This window comes from Rhinatrema bivittatum, chromosome 15 (genome assembly GCF_901001135.1).
Source record: "Rhinatrema bivittatum chromosome 15, aRhiBiv1.1, whole genome shotgun sequence".
Classification (NCBI taxonomy): domain Eukaryota; kingdom Metazoa; phylum Chordata; class Amphibia; order Gymnophiona; family Rhinatrematidae; genus Rhinatrema; species Rhinatrema bivittatum.
In genome coordinates this window covers 48,494,122-48,514,698 of record NC_042629.1, presented here as the reverse complement: position 1 = coordinate 48,514,698, position 20,577 = coordinate 48,494,122, and the positions used below count along the sequence as shown (strand labels likewise).

Sequence of the window (20,577 nt, the reverse complement as noted above, 5' to 3'; positions counted from 1 at the left end):
AAATACCATAAAAGCCCACAATCTACATCCAAGCAGTTCTAACAGTTAAAAGTTCTTATTTTGATCAAACTCCCACTGTCCTTTAAAACACCTGGTTTAGGTCATCAGTTTTTGGTACCTAACTCTGTGGTCATGGAATTATTTGTAGAATTTGAAAAGAAATCTGCTTGAATTCTAATCAACTCATTTTTATTGTATTGTTGCACATTTGAGAGATTATGATCAGTGAAGTGTTTAAAAAAATGTTTTAAACTAAAATAAATAAATAAAATGTACTGATTTATGTTTGCTTTGGTGCTGTCTTATTCATATTTATGTTGAAGATACCAGTTGCTTAACAAAGTTTTCCCAATATAAGCGCAATATAAAAACTTTTAAATAAGCACAAATGAGGAAAAAATGACCAGGAACTGAACAATGAAGAGGGATTATAGTGTGGGTTGTTCTAAGCTGACTGTCATGTTCTTTGATAGAATTAATAATGCTGAGATTCAATACCAAGAAGTGCAGAATCATGCATATGGGTGTGGTCATCCAAAAGAGCTGTATGTGATGGGGGGTGAAGGGCTGTTGTGCACAGAGCAAGAGAGGGATCTTGGGGTGATAGTGTCTAGTGATCCAAAGACAGCGAAGCAATGTGACAAGGCGATAGCTAAAGCCAGAAGAATGCTGGGCTCCATAGAGAGAGGAATAACCAGTAAGAAAAAGGAGGAGATAATTCCCTTGTACAGGTCTTGGTGAGGCCTCGAGTATTGTGTTCAGTTCTGGAGATTGTATCTCAAGGGACAGAGGCAGGATGGAGGCGGTCCAGAGAAGGGCGACAAAAATGGTGGGGTTTCTCCATCAAATGACTTATGAGGAGAGCTTGAAGGACCTAAATATGTACACCCTGGAGGAGAGGAGTCACAGGGGTGATATGATACAGACCTTCACATACCTGAAAGGTTTTAATGATGCACAATCGACAAACCTTCTCCATTGGAAAGAAATCAGTAGAACTAGGGGTCATGAAATGAAACTCCAGGGAGGACGACTCAGAACCAACATCAAGAAATATGTCTTCATGGAGAGGGTGGTGGATGCCTGGAATGCCCTTCCGGAGGAGGTGGTGAAGACAAAGATGGTGAAAGATTTCAAAGGGGCATAGGATAAATACTGTGGATCCCTAAAGGCTACACGAAAAGAGCACATGGAGGTAACTTGCTGGTGTGGCAGTTACTACCCTTAACCAATAAGCCTTCATACTGCTGATGCAACTCCATTATTTTCCCCTGCTGTTAAAGCAAAGAGCAAAGAAGAAAAGGGGAAGTAGATTCAGACAGCAAGCAACATGGACATTGAATTTTATGGTCTGGGAAAACAAATAAGCATGGGGGTAATTTGCTAATGCAGCTGTTACTACTCTTAACCAATAAGCTTTATACTTGTGATGCAACCCCAACATTGCTCTCTGTTTCAACGGCAAGAGAAAATGGGGAACTGAACTTAGACAGCAACCAACAAGGGTCCTGACTTTGATGGTTTGGGAAACCTAAGTATGGGGGGTAATTTGAATGGAACGGCAGATGCCACCCCCTGATGCTACCATTATGGGGGAGACCTGTATGGCACAGTTGATGCTACCATAAGTTTGTGGGACAGACTAGATGGATAGTTTAGTCCTTTTCTGCTGTCATTTCTATGTTTTTGCCTGTGCGAAAGAGAAAGAGAGAGAAAGAGAGAGAAAGAGAAAGAGAGAGAGAGACTGGTCAGGGAGGTGACTGGTGTGTGTCCTATGGAAGAGGACTGTGGGGACAGAGCTTCAGCAGCCCTTGCTACTTCTGGTGTGTGCTTTTGGCCTGCAAGGGAAAGGAGTAGGGGAGTTGCTGGAGAGGGCAAGTAAAGGCAGCTTTTTAAGTTTATTTTTCTTGATTGACTGCCATTTTAAACAGTGGGTATTATGTGATGTGTCTGCTGTTTTGAAATATTTTATTGATATTTGGACAATTTTAAATAATTTTTATGTTTTTAATTGTTGGAAGTTATTCTGATCATCAGCTGTTTTGTAACATTTATTCGTATAGTTTTACAATTATTTCTGTGTGGGGCTCTAAAGCAGCTTGGCTTGCTCTGTTTTCCTAATAGGAGGTGTATTAGTGTTTGGGGCCTGGTTAATTATTTGTGGTATTGCCTTTTCATAGATAAGGTTGTTACTGTTTGAGTGTGTTCCATAATACAGGTATAACTTTGTGCGGGTTAAGTTTGTGTGCATTATTATGTTAGGTGCTATATTTTTCTTTTCATTTCTCTAGTTTTGCACTGCATGCAGAGTGACTTTTTGGGTTTCCATTCCAGTTTGTCTCCATATTTATAATTTATGGTCTTTCTGTACTGGGTGAAGGTTGGTTTTGTGTGTGAGACCGAGGTGAGTATTTTACTAGCATGTAGGCATTTGTATCAATCTTAATTGTTGTGTTTTCTCAATAGGACATGCATTAGTGGTAAATTACTGTCTTTTCATAAGGAGGGCTATTGTTCCTGTCAGTGAAGGGAGTTTTTTTTTGCTTTTACTGAGATGTCATCAGAACCAGAATATTTTTTTGTATGGTGAGTTGTACAGGGTAATGCCCTAGATCTGCTCTGCACTCATTGCTGGGGGTCGAGGGGGTTTCTGGGGACGCAAAGTGTATGTTTACATTTAGCCTCATGACAGTCACATGTTGTTCAGTGTGTCATGCATATGAGAACCATCTGTTAGGTGTGTCCTGGCCGTAAAAAGGTTGAGAACCACTGAGCTAAAGGACTTTTGGCTAAAAAAGCCGACCCTGAATGCAGTGGGTTTTCAAGAAACACTCTGGACAACAAACTAACATACGCCTTTTTAATCTACAACAATATTACAGATTTTAACTGAGTCTTTTGAATAAAAAGGTCCGTTTGGTTTACAGTCATCCCTCACAGGGAGAAATCCAGTCTTCATTAAACCTTGGCATCCTGCTGGATCATAAATTCACAACGTGAATTATTACCTTCTGAAATGAAATGATACAACACAAACACAGCCCTGAAAGACTTGTACTAGAACATTTTTTTTTTTACTTCTTAAAAAAAAAAGAAAAAAAAGGTACCCTCATTTTCACGGGTTAGTTTTAATTATCACGTGAAACTTTGAGAGGAAAGGGTAACAGATTTCTTTTTTCCTATCCCTCTCCCCTAGCCTACTTAAATCACTTTTTCGGCAGTTCCACTGAAATGCACTTCCAGATTCCATCATAAAAAGATGTTTCTCTTGCTGTTCCCGAGCAGGGACTGGCAGCAGCAATGTGACCCAGCAGTCAGGAGACAGATCTGTATTACAAAGCTGCAGCTTGCTATCCCATGCTGCTAGCCTCAGGCTAATGCGACTGGATCTATGCAAATGAACTGCTAACCAATTAGAAAGCACAATTAAGTTTGTCACTTACTGCTCACTTATTCACCATTTGAAAAATCAGCATATGAAATAGAAAACTTTAAAAAAAAACCACATGACAACATATCAAAAAAGTACTTTAAACTGAAAAGGTGCTTGTCTAAGGAGGTAAAAGGGATCTTAACAAAATAAGAGAAAGACAGTAAGCAGCTGTAATGGGACATCAGTGAAATGGCCAAGCCCCTTAGTGTCTTCCTTGGCTAGCAGCAAGCTTCCTTTCACACTTACCCTGGCATCGTACTCCAGGACAAAGGGGGGGAAGTCAATCTGTTCAGGGGCGATGGCTGTAAACAGCTGCTGGAGTCTCTCCACCTGGTGAACTTTGTCTTTTAGCCCTGAGACCGTAAAAGTTGTGAAAAACCAGGTTGATATCTAAGGCACAGGACAGGGAAAAAGAAAGAGAAAACCAATGAAAGTTAGGAGCGAAACCCAGAGCAGAATGAACTATCATTAGAGCGTGGCATATAACAGCCAGCCTCCCACTGCTGGTTTTGTTCAGGCCCTCAATGCAGAGAGCCTAAACCTCCCCAGATATTAAACTCCGGAGGAAGGCTGCTGCTGGATGAAGACCCCCGCAAAAATCTAACTCTTAGCATTCCAGATGAAGATCCATAGACCAGGTGTCAAAAATCAGCTGGGTCTAGCTTATTCCAGGAGCTTCGTGGAACCTACAATAAATCTATACAATGCTACAGTACTGGGAATGTGGGGTATTTATCTAGTGACTCATTCTGTTTGTTCTTGGCTGTGAGAAAAGTTTATTGCTTTTTTCTTGCAGCAAACTCTGTTATGTGGGAACCTATATAGTAACATGAATAAGGGTTTTTGATGTCTACTTTCCACTTCTCAGTTATAAGTCAGAGACTGTAGAGATTTAACAGAGGAGGCTGTACATCTCTCAAGGGATACTAATTTATTTATTTATTTATTTAAAATTTTTATATACCGACATTCATCCAGGATATCATATCGGTTCACATTGTAACGCAAAAACAAACGCACGGCATGGCGCTTTACATTGAACAGTAAAAAACATGATAACAAGGCATTAACGAGAGGGGGGAACAATAATATGGGAAGTTTTGCAATAAAATTATATACAAGAATTGCAATTATATACATATGTACAAAAGAAAGAAAACTATGAGGTTAATTTTAATCAGGCTAGGAGATAAGATGGGGAAGAGAAGGGAGGAGAGCAAGGAAAGAGGGGGGCAGAGAGAAGGAAAAGAAGGTGGGGGAGAAAAGGGAGGGGAGAGTGGGGCGGAAGAAAGGGAAACAGGGGAGGAGTGTGGAGAGTGGGAACAGTGGTGAGGTATAGTGAAAAATTAAGTGTATGCTTTTGCAAAGAGCCAGGTCTTGAGCTTCCGCTTGAAAGATTTGAGGCATTCTTCTTGCCGTAGTTCAACAGGCATTTTGTTCCAGAGGGTCGGCCCGGCTATCGATAGTGCACGGGCTCTTGTGGAAGTGAGTTTATAGAGTTTAGGAGAGGGGATAGGCATGGTTGCTAGATGTGCTAGTCTGGTGGGCTTATTAGACTGGTGTAAACGGAAGGATTCATTGAACCAGTTCATTTCGGGATTGTATAGGGCTTTGTGGATGAGAGAGAGAGCCTTATATTGTATGCGGGAGGCAATTGGAAGCCAATGTAGGTCTTTTAGAACAGGTGTAATATGGTCATGTCTACGTAAATTGGTCAAGATCCGGGCTGTGGTGTTTTGTAAGATTTGAATGGGATGGATGGCATTATTAGGTAGGCCGAGGAGTAGGGAATTGCAGTAGTCGGTTTTGGCGAAGATTGTGGTTTGGAGAACTGTACGGAAATCGGGGGGATGTAATAAGGGTTTGAGTTTTTTTAGTGTGTGGAGTTTAAAGAAGCCGTCTTTTAGAATGTTATTTATGAATTTCTTTAGTGTGACGTGACCATCAAGAATGATACCCAGATCACGGACTTGTTGAGTAAATTGGAACTGAGGAAAAGGGGGGAGGATCGGTTGGCTTTGGGGTGAGATGAGCATAATTTCAGTTTTATTGGTATTAAGAGCAAGGTGGATGGAGGAAAGGAGATTGTTAATGGACTGGAGGGTTTCATTCCAGAAGTCCATGGTTTTTGCTAGGGAGTCAGTGATGGGTATAAGCAGCTGAACATCATCAGCATATATGTAATGAGGGAGGTTTAGACTGGAGAGGAAGTGACAGAGGGGCAGAATGTAAATATTGAATAGGGTTGAGGATAGGGAGGATCCCTGAGGGACACCTCGGTTGAGGGGGATGGCCTTGGATACGTGATTTCCTAGCTGGATTTTGTAATCTCTATTACTAAGGTAGGAGTTGAACCAATTGTGGGCAACACCTGTAATACCGATTTCAGTTAGCCGCTGTAGGAGAATGGGATGGCTAACGGTGTCGAATGCGGAGGAGATGTCAAGGAAGGCAAGAATGTATGATTGCCCTTTCTCAAATCCTTTGATAATGTGGTCTGTCAGGGAAAGTAAAAGAGTTTCAGTGCTATGAGATTTTCGAAAACCGTATTGTGCGGAGGCCAGGATATGATTTTCTTCTAGGTATTCTGTGAGTTGCTTGTTGACAGTTTTTTCAAGTAGTTTAGAGATGAATGGAAGATTGGATATGGGGCGATAATTAGCTGGATCAGAAGGGTCAAGTTTGGGCTTCTTTAGAATAGGTTTGACTATTGCCTGCTTCAGGGAGAGTGGCACCTGTCCAGAGCTAATGGATAGGTTGATGATTTTTGTTAAAGGTTTGGCAATGATGTTGGGTATTGTAAGAAGATGTTTAGTGGGTATGGTATCAGATGGGTGGGTGGAAGGTTTGGCTTTCTTGATAAAGGTTTCTATTTCTAATGTTGAAGTGCAGTCTAGGGAGGAGAGGGCATTGGTGTAATTGCTGGTTTTTGTTTGATTGATGTTAGGTTCGAAGTGGTTGGTAGGACTGGCAGAGGAGGAGAACTTGGATAGCAAATTGTCGACTTTGGTTTGAAGAATGTGGCAAGTTCTTCACATTTGGATTTGGCTACTACATCAGGGATGTGAGGGGTAGCTGTTTTAGTGAGAGAATTCACGTAATCGTATAATACTTTAGGGTTGTATTGGAATTGATGAATTTTGTTGGCATAGAAGTCTCGCTTTGTCTTGTTAAGTTTGTCACTATAGAGATTTAGGGAGGATTTAAATTGTGCCAGGTGCGTTTGTGAGGGATCCTTGCGCCAGATCTTTTAAGATTTCCGAAGGAGTTGTTTGAGATTTTTTAACTCTTGGGAATACCATGGTTTCTTACTCTTGTTGTTTTGTGGGCAGACACTTTTGGATTGTAGGGGACAGGTGGTGTTGGCTATACTATTGGTGATGTCAAACCATGAGGTAAGCGCTGTGTCTGCATTGGTGAGCTCTAGGTGGTCAAGTTTGTTGGCGAGAGCCGATGTAAGGTCGTCTCTTGTGCAATTTTTTCTGTAGTGAATGGTTATGTTAGTGTTGTCATGGCAGGTGGGTGTCTTAATGGAAAGAGAGGTTTCAATGAGGTGATGATCTGACCAGGGGATGGGTGTGTGGGAAGGGTGATCAGTTTGTATGAGGGCATTGGTGAATAGAAGGTCGAGGGTATGGCCCGCCTTGTGGGTAGGAAAATGGATAGATTGCTTATATCCTAAAGCATTTAGTGAATCAAGAAAAGCGTCACAGGAAGGGGTGCGAGGGGAGCTATCAACATGCAAGTTGAAATCTCCAAGTATGATGGCTGGAATGTCAATGGAGATATTCATTGCAATGTATTCTATAAGGGTTGAGGGGTTGTTATGTAGGGTGCCTGGGGGGGCGTATATGAGACATAATTGTAAAGAGGGGGATTTGAAAAGGCCTATTTCAATTTTCGGAGGGGGCGGAGTAGAGTGGAGAATCATGTTGAACTTTTTCTTTATGATTAAGAGTAAACCTCCTCCTTTCTTTTTTGGCCTGGGGATGGAGAATGTATCATATGTTTCGGAAGGAAGCTGATTAAGGAGGACAGAGTCGGTATCCTTTAGCCAGGTCTCTGTTAAGGCACAAATATCTGGGTCTTGGTCAGAGAGTAGGTTGCAGAGAAGGGGTATCTTTTTGTTTAGAGATTGGACATTGAGGAGGACAAGAGATAGTGCAGTAAGACCAATAATTTGGGTAAGAGGGGGGGGCGATCATGGAGGGGAGAATAGTTTTTATATGAGAGTGGTGTCGTGGGTATAGGGGGATGATGGGTCTGCGTTTGTTATAGTTGAGGATGGAGATCTGGTGCTGATGCATTTTGTAGGATGGGGTGTTGGGAGGAGGTGTGAGAAAGGAAAGAAGGAAACAAGAAAAAGAAAGGATAATGAGGGATAATTGGGTGATTGGTACAGCTGAGTTGTGGTGGTGGAGAGAGTCACAATAATAGGTAAAAACTTCAATTTTGAGCACAGTGAGAGGAGCACAATGATAGGCAAAACACTTCACTTTTTGAGCACAGTGAGAGGAGCACAATGATAGGCAAAACACTTCACTTTTTGAGCACAATGATAGGCAAAACACTTCACTTTTTGAGCACAGTGAGAGGAGCACAATGATAGGCAAAACACTTCACTTTTTGAGCACAATGATAGGCAAAACACTTCACTTTTTGAGCACAGTGAGAGGAGCACAATGATAGGCAAAACACTTCACTTTTTGAGCACAGTGAGAGGAGCACAATGATAGGCAAAACACTTCACTTTTTGAGCACAGTGAGAGGAGCACAATGATAGGCAAAACACTTCACTTTTTGAGCACAGTGAGAGGAGCACAATGATAGGCAAAACACTTCACTTTTTGAGCACAGTGAGAGGAGCACAATGATAGGCAAAACACTTCACTTTTTGAGGGAACAGACATCTGTGAAGGAATAGGTGGCAAGTTCATGCGTCGGGGGATATAGCCTAGAAAAGGAGGGCTCTTACCCCAACAGGAGGGTCATTTCCTTCTTTGACCCTTTGTTTTTGTCTGGGCAGCGATTTGGGAGGATGACCAAAGGCTAGTTCTCACCGAGTTGGTGGGCGGGAGGTAGACTGCAAAATTTGGGGTATGAGGAGTGAGGTCAGATGTATGGTGCCGTTCGAGAGGGCCGCTCGAAGGGGCGCTTAAAGGGGCAGGCCCCTTTGTCGCGCTCCTTCGGCGCGTGACGCTAGGCGCGTGACGCCTGGACGGAAGGGACTTTTAAATCCCAGCGCGGGCTGCCTTGATAGGCCGGCTGTCACTGGAGCGTCGAGGGTTGGCTGTCCGTCGGTGGAGGCGGGGCGATCGGCCCGGAGCGGATGAGGACGGCGCCCGGAGAGAGGTAAGGTCGGCAGGCCGGCTAAGCCTCGTGGTCGGCGAAAGGGACCCGTTCGGGGTAGGAGCGCAACAGCAAGGCCTTACCCCGGTGGGTCCTCGGCGCCGAACGCGCAGGCCCACTCTCCTGTCTGCCTGTCTCCTGTCTCCCCTTAGGTGTTCAATCCCCTCCTCTGCCCCAGGGGCTATCCTAGCAGCCTGCGCAACAGGCATGAAAGCCAAGTCCTATAAAAAATTCTCTCATTGCAGCAAGACCAAAAATTGGACTCTAGGCAGCAGGATTTCTCCTTGCCTTATGCTTTCAAGATTACTAGCGATCAGTACACCAAAATCTTAACTGTTATTACATGATTTGCTGGCTGGTGCATATGGTGTATCCCGCGTGCACTTTTACATCTGAATATTAATAAAAGCTGGTTTGCCCTGCACTTCCATCCCTTAGGTGCAGTCTGCCAGGGGGGGGCTGCTGCAATAGTCCGTCAGGCAGCCTTCACCTGAGGGGGGAATGGCAGGGCAAACCAGCCTATTAATATTTGGATTGCTTTGCCAAAGTTCACCCTGAAGCAAGAGCGCATTTACAGCTGAGCATTCCAGCCAGCGAGTCAGTCAAGCGCAGGAATGTTTCTTATGGCTGAGACCGGCCTTCCCCCAACGCCTTAGGAAGAGGCAGGCAAGGAAGGCAGACCTTGCAGGGAAGCTGGATACAAAGAGGCTTTAGGCAATCAAAGATGACATTCTTCCCCATAATGGGGATTCTCGGGGTAGCGTCCTCTAACCCGGGCAAAGGACAGAAGTTTGCACTGCTTTATAAGTGAGAGTTACCACACATACACTCAATTACAAAATGTGCAGCAGAGCTTCCTAACTAGCTGAGAATGTTTCAGACTTGTAGATCTACTTTTAGATACACACAATTGCCTCTAATATTTAACTACCTGTAAAAGAAAAAAGAAATGTTGCCCAAAGCGCTGAAAATTTTTAAATAGAATTTCCCTTCTATCCTTCCTCAGCAAGCATTTTTTTTGTGCATATTTGCTCCTGGCAATGGCACACTTCCCCTTACTCACTGGAAGACTGCACACATTTCATGAGATGCTGGATAGCTTCCTACGTGTGCACATGGCTTTCAGGACCAACATCATCCCTAAGTCATTTAAAAACACTTATTTCCCATCCATTTCAAACCAGTTGTGCTAAGCGGGTTACAACACATACAATACAACATTCATAGATGTGAAATATTTCTAACATCTTGAAAACGTTACCCCCCCCCCCCAACAAAAAATTAACCCAGAGCAAACACTATGCACTAAAACAAAACACTAATTGCCAAAAGCTTCTAAAGATAAATGGGTCTTTAGCTGTTTATGAAACAACTTTAAAATCAGCTATCTCATGAGTTCCACACAAGTGGGCCAAGAACGGAAAAAGCCCAGTTTCTAGTCTCCTACATATGGACATCTTTAATTGATGGAAACCCTTAAAAACCCAATTCCTGCAAATGAAGAGTGCAACCAGGAACAAAATATAAAGGCCCATCCAACAAATAGCTGTGGAGCTGGTAAAATAAAAGGGGAGTAACATGATCCCGAGGACGGCCATGCATGACCAGCCTTGCGGCAGAATTTTGCAAAAGCATGAATATTAGCTCCTGGTAAACCCATGTACAAACTATTACGGTAGTCTATAGATGAAAGCCCAAACGAGTGCACCAATGTACGAAAATCTACACAACCTAAAACATCTCTCATATGACGCAATGACCTTAATTTTAAAAAGCCTGATCTTAGTACCAGTTTTAATTGTGGCAACAACTACCACCCCTAAATTCCTTGTAACTTTTTTTTTTTTTTTTTAAATAGTATCTTAGTTCCATTTACCAATATTGGATATTGTATGGGATCTGGAGGTGGCTGTTTGTTTTTTTTTTTTTTTTTGGTTGACAACATAGCACCTCAGTTTTAATAAATTTAGACATAGATTATTATTCTGAATCCAAGTGTTAACTGCTGAAGTGCATTCAGAAATCAGGTTCAATGAAGCTCTTAAGAGTTATCAATTGGAAAATATAGCTATAAATCTTGGGCACAAAGTCTAAACTCTATGCTAAATTGCTCTAGCAAAAAACAAAGAGGGATCAAACAAACATTAGAAAGAGCTGCCGACAAAATGGAACCCTGTGGTAGTCCGAACTTCCAAGTATACTTTTCTTTGGCTTCTAACCTGATTCCACTCACATAAAGACGACAAATTCCTAAGTGGTTCAAATGTAAAAGCACCTCATGACTGAAATATAAAAAAAAAAAAAATACAGCAATTCACTTGCCCATTGTTGTCCAATCTGTGAAGGAGAAAATCCAGAACCAACACCAATAATGTTTCGGTACCGAGATTTTTTCGGAAGCCACACTGAAACTGGTCAAGTATTGCCCTTTCAGACAAAACTTTGTAAGTTGTTTCTACAACAATTTTTCTAACAGCTTTCCTAATGAAACCAAATTTGAGATTGACCAAAAATGATCCTAAGAGTTATAGACCAATTTTCTCTCTTACACGATGGATATACTCAGGATAGTTTTAGTGACCCTAGCACACAACCCTCAGAAAGCGACTGATTGCGCAGAGAAGTCAAAGTATCTAGAAAAGAATCTTTCAACACAAACAAGAGAAAAAAAGGCATGGATCTAAAGGAGAAACATTTTTAAACAGGATTTAAACCAAATTTTTTTTTACAAAGTGGTAATGCTCTTCTCAAAATGCATTCAACTGGCTTCTGAAAATGACACATTGCTTGTTCAAAATTTGCTCATGCATTTTAACCATGTTGTGTAATTTCATGAAAAACCCACCCAAAAAGATTCTATTCTGGCTAAGGAGCAGCTCCAAAAATATCTACAAAATTACAATTGAGTTTTGAATGCATGAAAACTTGATATTCTTTGTGGGGATAGTTTGCTAAGGCTGGTGAAGGGAGAGACTGTGGCTGCCATTATGTTGCACAGAGGGTAAAGTCTGAAGTGGCTTCCATAGTCATGTGAGCAGACCTCCTGGGTTGGAGGGGGTATGAAAACTGAGAATGAAAAAAATCATTACAAAACATGGTTTTTCTAAAGCACTGAACATATTTAATAAGCCATTTCTCTATAATTTTCTATAAACCAGAAGCAAAATGTTTGAATCAGTTCCAACTACCTTAAAGTAGCACTTCAACAAAGCTTACGCTAAAGCAGGTCATGTTTAAATACTCCTCTGGCAGTGCAGGGCACTCATCTATACAATAGGAAGGAAGAAAGAAGAACCTCTCCCTATCATACTATGAAGGCTGGGAGCAGGAGCAGTTCCTTGTTCTCACTCTGGCCATGCTCTATTACTCTACGCATATTGCAGTATGTCATTTCCCAGGATATTATAGTACTGATAACATTAAACTCTATTATTCATTACACTAGATTATGTGCCAGGCTGTTTGCACAAAAGTATCTCACTATAAAGTACACTGATAAATTTGCTTAATATTACTAATAACTATACACATCTATTACATTGTGTCTTTTCAATAACTGTTCCACCATAATAGAGCTATACACTCATGAATATGCAATTGAGCCCAGATGAATAACATGTCAACCTAGTTGACTAAAGGTCAATACAACCAGCAGATATACATATACTGTAGCTAGCAGTAGGCTACAGCTCCCCAGAAACCAGCCAGATTGGTGCAGCAGGAAAGTGATGGCAGAGTAGTGTCTGTAAAAGCTTAGGGGACCTAGGAAGCCAGATGTCTGAGGAACAGCCATACTATTAGTTAATATTTCTATAGCGCTACATGACATACACAGCACTGTACAAACACAAACACTGTAAGCTCTAAAGAGTAGGAACTATCTAATAAGACAAACATACAGGATAAGAGAGACACACACCAGTTCAGGAAGATTATTCTAAGCATACAGCGCAGCCAGGTGGAAAGCACGGAGTTTGGAATTGGCGGTAGAGGAGATGGGCATGGATAGGACTGACTCGTTCAATGAGCAGAGTGCACGAGGAGGGGTATATAGAGAGAGATAAGAGAGGAGCTGCAGAGTGAAAGGTGAGAAAGAGGAGCTTGAACTGTATGTGGGAGTTGATAGGAAGCCAATGTAGTGACTTCAGAAGAGGGGTTATGTGAGCGTAGCAACTTTAGTGAAAGCTAACTCATGCAGCTGAATTTAGGACAGATTGCAGTGGAGAGAGATCTGCCTTAAGACCAAATCTGGCCAAAAGGAGAATACCAAATACTCATAAACAAATACAATTTCTTTTACTTAGGAGTGCTCTTTTCTGTTGACCAATTAGCAGAGGCGCACATGAATAAATTGCCAGACTGCACAATCCACTGTTATTGATCGCCTATTTGTTGCTATATCAATCTAAACACGTCAAACACCTTAACCATGGAGGAGGTGGGGAAAAGTATGGAAATGCCATAGACAGGAACAGGTCTGCGGTAAGTGAGATGGGCTTTATCTGCAGACATGTTCTAATAATGCTTCTAAGTAACCAAGATCACCTGTAAACTACATCAAAGCATCTCTGCACTGGGACTAATTCCTTCCATCTAAGAACATTTTCAGAGGCACATTCTCGGAACTAAACTGAATTTGGTAAGCATTAAAAGCTCAGGAAGTTCTAATAAAAGAGTTGGAAAGTACACAAAGGATTGAAATGCCAAAAAAAGTAATTCATTTTAAATACAAGCATATTAACATTGAATAATAAAACAAGACGATTCCACTAATTCTGCAAGGGATAATATGCTAAAAATACTCAGCAAGTGGCAGAAGTTGAATGAAAACTGTCTTTTAAGCCACTCTCCTTGCAATAGTGCCACAAATAATGCCACATACTGCAACCTCCTTTTTGCACATGGCATCAATGCCTCACTTCTTCTCCCTTTGTTTGAAAGCTTTTTAAATAACCTAAAAACTCACTGCCAATCGCTGTATTGGTACAAATAATATTAATCCCTTACTGTACCCTTGAATCTCATGCATTTCTGGTCTGACTAGGCCCTGATTTCACTGCAAAAAAAAAATAGACAGCCGCTTTAGGGTAAAATGCTTAAAAAATTAACATGGTAAATGATGGCATATAAAGACCAAACTGGCCCATGCAGTCTGCTCAGCTGCAGATATTTTCCCATATGCAACCCAACACTAGATCTCCCCTACCCACATGTCTTACCTGACCTCACCACTGCACTCTATCTCCCTCCCAGGCAAGCCTAAACATTTGTTAAAAATGCCATTTTAGGCCTTGCCATCTTTAAGTTTGATTCTTACTTTCATACACCACCCAGGCCCCCCTTCCCTTTCTTATTACCCAGTTTAGTCACCAAAATTAGGGAGGCTGCTGTCTAAGGCATCCAGCACCTGAGCGCTCGTTGAAGGCTGGGCATCTAAACCAGGGTCCCTCCATGCAGGATACCCCAAAGCCTTCTTTGCAACTGCACCATTGCTGTTAAGGGTTGTAACCAACGCTCCAAGCAGGTTAGCCAAACAATTTCTTGGAAACCTGATGAAGTCGTACCACTGCCGTTTAGGGTCATGATTGTCACTATGTGCAAGGCTAAACCGAAGCAGCTTTCGGGTGAACTTGCCATACGAATGTTTTATTTAACTGTTTGAAATTTCTTCCTACTGCTGTTTAAATTCTCAAAAATTAAAACTGTTTGCGCCTATCTATATACAGCTACCTCTAATAAAGCAACTGTAAAGAGAGGAGAACAAATAGGCCTCAGCTGAAGATGCTGTTTCAAAGCCATTAAGGCATATATCTTAACCCCCTCCCCAATAATGCCACATTGCTATACTCCAAGGATAAGAAGGCCTCGCAATTCAACCTTTCAATATTAATTTTGTACAAATGGGATTTTTTTCCCCTCCCCCCCCTAATTGCAGGTCTGAAAATAGCTTTCAAAACTTGCTTCTGCAAGCATTCAAAAGAGTTTTGTTGAAATTTTGCCCAAACTATGCAACTGGGGGGGGGGAGGACCCCTCCAGCAGCACCACTAAAAAGCAGTCTGGAGACCAGCTGGCAGCCCCGGTCTGATGGCTTTCCTCTGTTTATACACCGTTACTTTACGAGGGAAATGAAAACCAGAAGAAGAGCGCGTAAGTAGTACTGCCAAACTCCTGGCTGCGGCCCAGGAAATGCATTCTGATCAGCAGGAGGCGCGGTCAGAGGCAGAAACTATGCAGACGGCGAATGGCTTCATTCAGAGGTATTCGCTAGCACCGCAGAAAAGCCACCCTCAGCAGACAGAGTTTTCAGGCAACCCTTTGGGGCGACTAGCCCGAATCGAGTACTAGAGAACAAGAATCCTCACGACACGTCCATACATGGGAGGGAGGGCGCACTTGTTTTACGCAGCACGTAACAAAAATCGCTCCCCCCGACGTGGGTAAACTTCACCCACATTCAGGAGGGGCGTTCCGCAAGGTGGGTTCTGGGCAGGTTTTTCATTTCCTTTTTGATTTAAAAAAATCGTGTGTTGCCAATTCTCTCAGCAAAACTACCCACACAAATCAGCAGGTGCAAGTCTATGTGGGTAGTTTTGTCAGGACACTTTTCAAAGCAAAACGGATGCGCAGAATTCACTTTGAAAACTGGTGTAGTTTCTTCAGACTGTCACAAAGATGATTGCCGGGATCTCTTACATGCATACCCATGCACTGTTTTAACGATGAAGTCCCACTGTTCACGTGATTAGTTCAGCTCTGTGTGCAGAGGCTCAGAAACCAATTAGAACACAAGTGATGCATGAAGAGATAAATTGAGACAACTGTACCATAGAGGGCTCTCTCTCACTATCCTGGAACTAAAACGTGAACCCCGATGTAGCTTCCCTGATGGCCTCAGCATCGTAACGAGATGCCTGCGTGCTGTGAGGCTCCAGCACAACTGTGCCGACTCGCTACTCTGCAGAACCTGAGAGCCTGCTCCGAGAGAATGATTACCGCTCTTTTTTTTATGACCTTTGTTCCTACGATGCAAAACAGTTTACAGTCTGAAACCTTTATCTTGTGACGGAACACGTTACCTTTGAGCGAAACGTTGGATGAACAAAGTACAGTGCCCCCAAGTTCTTCTTGTATCTATAGTTTAAGGAATAAAAACAAGATTTTCAATTGGTTTTCTGCGTTACATTAAAAAAAAAAAAAAAAAAAAACTCTCTCCTACTTCGTGTTTGCTGCCTGTAAACATTCACAGCACGTTAGTGAAATCAGGACTTTGTTCTTTGAGATATAAGAAGAAAGCCAACAGCCAGTGCCTGCATATTCAGCGAGTGAACCCGTAAGGGAGAAGCGAGGTTGCTTTGACCTTTTACTCTTGCACTGAAAGTTACAGAGTCCCCCCGGTCGCAGTAGGAATCTGGCGCGGTGCCCATGCACTCTGGCCTGAGATATTGTATTACGCGGCACACCAATGACAAGGTAACTCTGGAGGCAGAGCTCAAGTCTGTGTGCTGCAGTAATTCTCACTCGTTTTCCAGTCCTGTAACCAACATAGGCCCAGCCATAGGCTTGAATTTTGGACCGTCCTACAGTAGCTCTCAACACCATCCCCAGTCAGTTTGGTTTTCAGGCTGGCCACAGTGAATGCACAGAAAGATCTGCCTCCATTGTATGCAAATCTCTTGCATATTCAATACGGCTAGCCTGAAAACCAGACTGGCTGGAGAGAGGTGGCTGAGGACAGGTTGAGAACCATGGTCCTGAAATACACCCTTTGACATAAAAATGTCTTGCTGTGATTCACAAACCCAATTAAAACAGATGATCCTCTCACTAATCCTTTTCTTCTTGTGGACAGTCTTACAGAATCCCCCAAACCACAGATGGGACAAGTGACCTTTCCAGCTTGCCCGTTTTTATGTAATTAAACTGTATAACGTACAAGGACATTAAGCTTAAGAGATTTATGCATGTTAAAACCAGAGACTGGATGGGTCTCATATTTCCAGCTCTGCCACTGCCATCTACAGGAGTTCTCCTGCAAGTGACAAGGCTGCATCTACTCAGCATTTGCAATAAATAGCACAGGACACGAGGAAAAAGAAAAGGAACACAATCAGCAAATCTCCTAACAAAATGGGACATAAAAATACAAAGTAAGCAAAAGGCCCCTCACCATCACAGATGAGCAAGAGCTACTGAGGTTTATTCTGTTGGTCATGGTTGAAAATCACTTGTTCAGATGTCAAAAATGGTGTCAGCAGAACATCCGCGGACTATTTTGCTGCTCAATATGACCAGCAAGAAAGCAAGGTGAAATTACTTCTTGATGGTTTCTTTTCCTTATATGTAGGTTATGCCCACCGACCAACAGATGGAGAGCGAGATAAGAAAATTATTCCTTACCTGCTAATTTTCGTTCCTGTAGTACTTAGGATCAGTCCAGACCGTGGGTTATGTCCCCCGTCCAGCAGATGGAGTCAGAGCAAACTTCCAGGGGTGCTGACATATAAGCCTGTGCACCCCCTAGGGATCCTCAGTATCGAGAATATCAAAGCCTAGAGCCAGAAATACTGGACAGGAAAGTAGGAAGGATCAAGCGCCAAACAAATTGTAACCACAGAACACAAATAACCAATGCAACTTGCAATGCGAACTGTGAAAGAACTAAGTAACAACACAAACATCAGGATGTAGAAATATGAGAGACAGAGGGTAAAAAACGTACACGAGCAGGCGTCTGACCAGCACTTAGCAACCACGGGCGGGCGTCTGGACTGATCCTAAGTACTACAGGAACGAAAATTAGCAGGTAAGGAATAATTTTCTTTTCCCTGTACGTACTAGGATCAGTCCAGACCGTGGGATGTACCAAAGCTTCCCTAAACCGGGTGGGTCCCTGAAGACCCTGCTCGAAGAACCCTGTCTCCAAAGGAACCCGAGTCACCTACCGGTAGTTGCAACCGGTAATGCTTCGAGAAGGTATGCAGCGACTTCCATGTCGCCGCGCGACAGATTTCCTGAATGGGAACATGTTGAGACTCTGCCCGGGACGTGGCCAGGGCACGCAACGAATGAGCCCGGACTCCCTCCGGGGGCGCCTTCCCGGCACCGATGTAGGCCGAGGAAACCGCATCCTTGAGCCAACGTGCGATAGTCGTCTTAGACGCTTGCCGTCCTTTTCTTATTGCCGGACCAAAGCACAAAGAGATGGTCGGAAGCCCGGAACTCATTGGTCACTTCCAAGTAGTGCAGCAGAGAGCGCTTCACATCGAGACGCCGGAGGGCCTGAGGCGCATCCGACGGGAAGGCCGGCAACTCCACCCACTGGTTCAAGTGGAAGGACGACACCACTTTAGGTAGGAAAGAAGGCACCGTACGAATAGAAACTCCCGAATCCGTGAAGCGTAGAAACGGTTCCCGGCACGAAAGCGCCTGAAGCTCGGAGATGCGTCTCGCCGAGGCTATGGCGACCAGGAACACCGTCTTAAGTGTGACATCTTTGAGGGAGGCCTGCCGCAGTGGTTCGTAGGGAGCCTGTCCAAGGAGGCGGAGAACCAGGTTGAGATTCCAGGAGGGATAGGGATGCCGCACCGGCGGCCGCAGGTGTTTGACTCCCTTGAGGAAGCGCGAGACGTCCGGATGAGACGAAAGGTCAGGTTGCCCCGTGGTACGAGCCAGAGAGGCTAGAGCCGAGACTTGCACACGCAGGGAGTTGTAGGAGAGGCCCTTCTCCAAGCCCTCCTGGAGAAAGGCTAGGACCTGACGGAGCGAAGGTGTGGTCGCGGATGCTCCGTGCCCGGCACACCAGATCTCAAACACCTTCCAGACCCGTACATAGGCGACTGAAGTGGAGGTCTTACGCGCCTTGAGCAGCGTGTCTACCACGGTTACTGTGTATCCTTTGCGCAGGAGACTCTGCCTCTCAAAAGCCAAGCCGCGAGACAAAAGTGTTCCGCCTGGTCCGAAAATACCGGACCCTGATGGAGCAGCCGCGGGAGGTGTGACAATCGTAGAGGTCCGTCCACTACCAAGTTGAGTAGATCCGCAAACCACGGACGCCGCGGCCACTCTGGCGCCACCAGGATGACCTGCCCTGGATGATCCTCTATCTTCCGCACCACCTTGCCCACCAGAGGCCACGGAGGAAAGACGTACAGCCGAAGACGAGGGGGCCAAGGTAGAACCAGGGCATCCACTCCTTCCGCCCCGTGGTCCCTTCTGCGACTGTAGAACCGCGGGGCCTTTGTATTGCAAGCCGTCGCCATGAGATCCATGGCGGGCGTTCCCCAGCGCCGAGTGATGAGCGACATTGCCTCGTCGGAGAGAGCCCATTCCCCTGGGTCCAGCGTCTGCCGACTCAGGTAGTCTGCCTGAATATTGTCCACACCTGCGATGTGGGAGGCCGCTAGGCGGTCGAGGAACTGCTCCGCCCAGGCCATGAGACGGGCCGCTTCGACGGCCACGCCCGGGCTCTTGGTGCCTCCCTGACGGTTGATGTAGGCTACCGTGGTCGCATTGTCCGAGAGAACGCGGACCGCCCGCTGGCGGATGAGGGGCAGGAATTGAATGAGAGCCAACCGGACTGCCCTGGTCTCCAGGCGGTTGATCGACCAGGCCTTCTGTTCCTGTGTCCACTGCCCCTGTGCCGAGCTTCGGAGACACACGGCCCCCCAGCCGGTCAAACTGGCATCGGTAGTGACCACGATCCACTCCGGCGACTCCAGGGGGCACCCCTGTGCCAAGTTCCTGGGGTCCAGCCACCAACGAAGGCTGAGTCTGGCCGCCGGCGGAAGGGGGTAGGATCGCCTGATAGTCCTGCGAGACCGGTTTCCACCGCGAGAGTAGCGCCATCTGTAGGGGCCTCAGGTGTGCAAAGGCCCACGGCACTAGGTTGATGGCGAAAGCCATCGATCCCAGGATCTGCAGATAATCCCTCGCTGTTGGAACTGGGAGAGCGGCAAAGTTGCAAATTTGCTCTCTGAGCATCTGGGCCTTGTCCGGCCGCAAGAAGACCTTGCCTTGAGCGGTGTCGAAGCGCGCGCCCAGGAAGTCCAACTGCTGCGACGGAAGGAGACTGCTCTTGCCGAAGTTGACTACCCAGCCGAGAGACTGCAGAAAACCGACCACCCTGTCGACTGCTTGCTGCCCTTGAGAGAAGGTCTTCGCTCGGATGAGCCAGTCGTCCAGGTATGGATGTACTAAAATCCCCTCTCTTCGGAGCGCGGCCGCCACAACCACCATTATCTTGGTGAACGTCCTGGGCGCCGTTGCCAACCCGAAAGGGAGGGCCTGGAACTGGAAGTGTTGATCCAGTATCTTGAAGCGGAGGAGCCGGTGATGGACCGGGTGGATCGGAATGTGTAAGTAAGCCTCCGTCAGATCCAGGGAGGCCAGAAACTCCCCCTGATGAACCGCCGCGATGACTGACCGAAGAGTTTCCATACGGAACCGGGGTATCCGGAGGGCCTTGTTGACTTCCTTGAGGTCTAAGATGGGACGAAAGGATCCATCTTTCTTGGGCACCACGAAGTAAATGGAATAATGACCCGAGCCCACTTCTCCGGAGGGGACGGGTGAGATGGCCCCCAGGGCTAGGAGACGGTGCAGTGTGCTTTGTACTCCCACTCGCTTGTGACTCGCCCCGCAGGGTGAGAAGACGAATCTTTCTTTGGGGGGATACCGCAAATCCAAAGCGTAGCCTTGCCTTAGAATGTCTAGGACCCATTGGTCCGTGGTGATGTTGGCCCACTCCTCGTAAAACCAGGCTAGTCGTCCTCCGATCCTCGGGAGGGGGGAGTGA

The 20,577-nt window shown here is 44.9% G+C and overlaps 1 protein-coding gene across 5 annotated transcripts in view; it reads right to left on the bottom strand.

Moving 5' to 3' along the window:
* The window catches only part of GDAP2 (ganglioside induced differentiation associated protein 2), a 59,867-nt gene that overhangs the window by 5,253 nt on the left and 34,037 nt on the right, over positions 1–20,577 (bottom strand). For 2 of the 5 annotated variants that reach the window (XM_029577986.1, XM_029577985.1), the window contains exons 12-13: positions 15,860–15,914; positions 3,680–3,823 (exon numbers count right to left, since the gene is read on the bottom strand). In XM_029577986.1, coding sequence (XP_029433846.1) covers positions 3,680–3,823; positions 15,860–15,914 — 199 coding nt within the window. Of the gene's footprint in view, positions 1–2,829; positions 3,012–3,679; positions 3,824–15,859; positions 15,915–20,577 lie in introns of those variants that run through there. The other 3 variants (XM_029577988.1, XM_029577989.1, XM_029577987.1) reach the window with 3 other exon arrangements.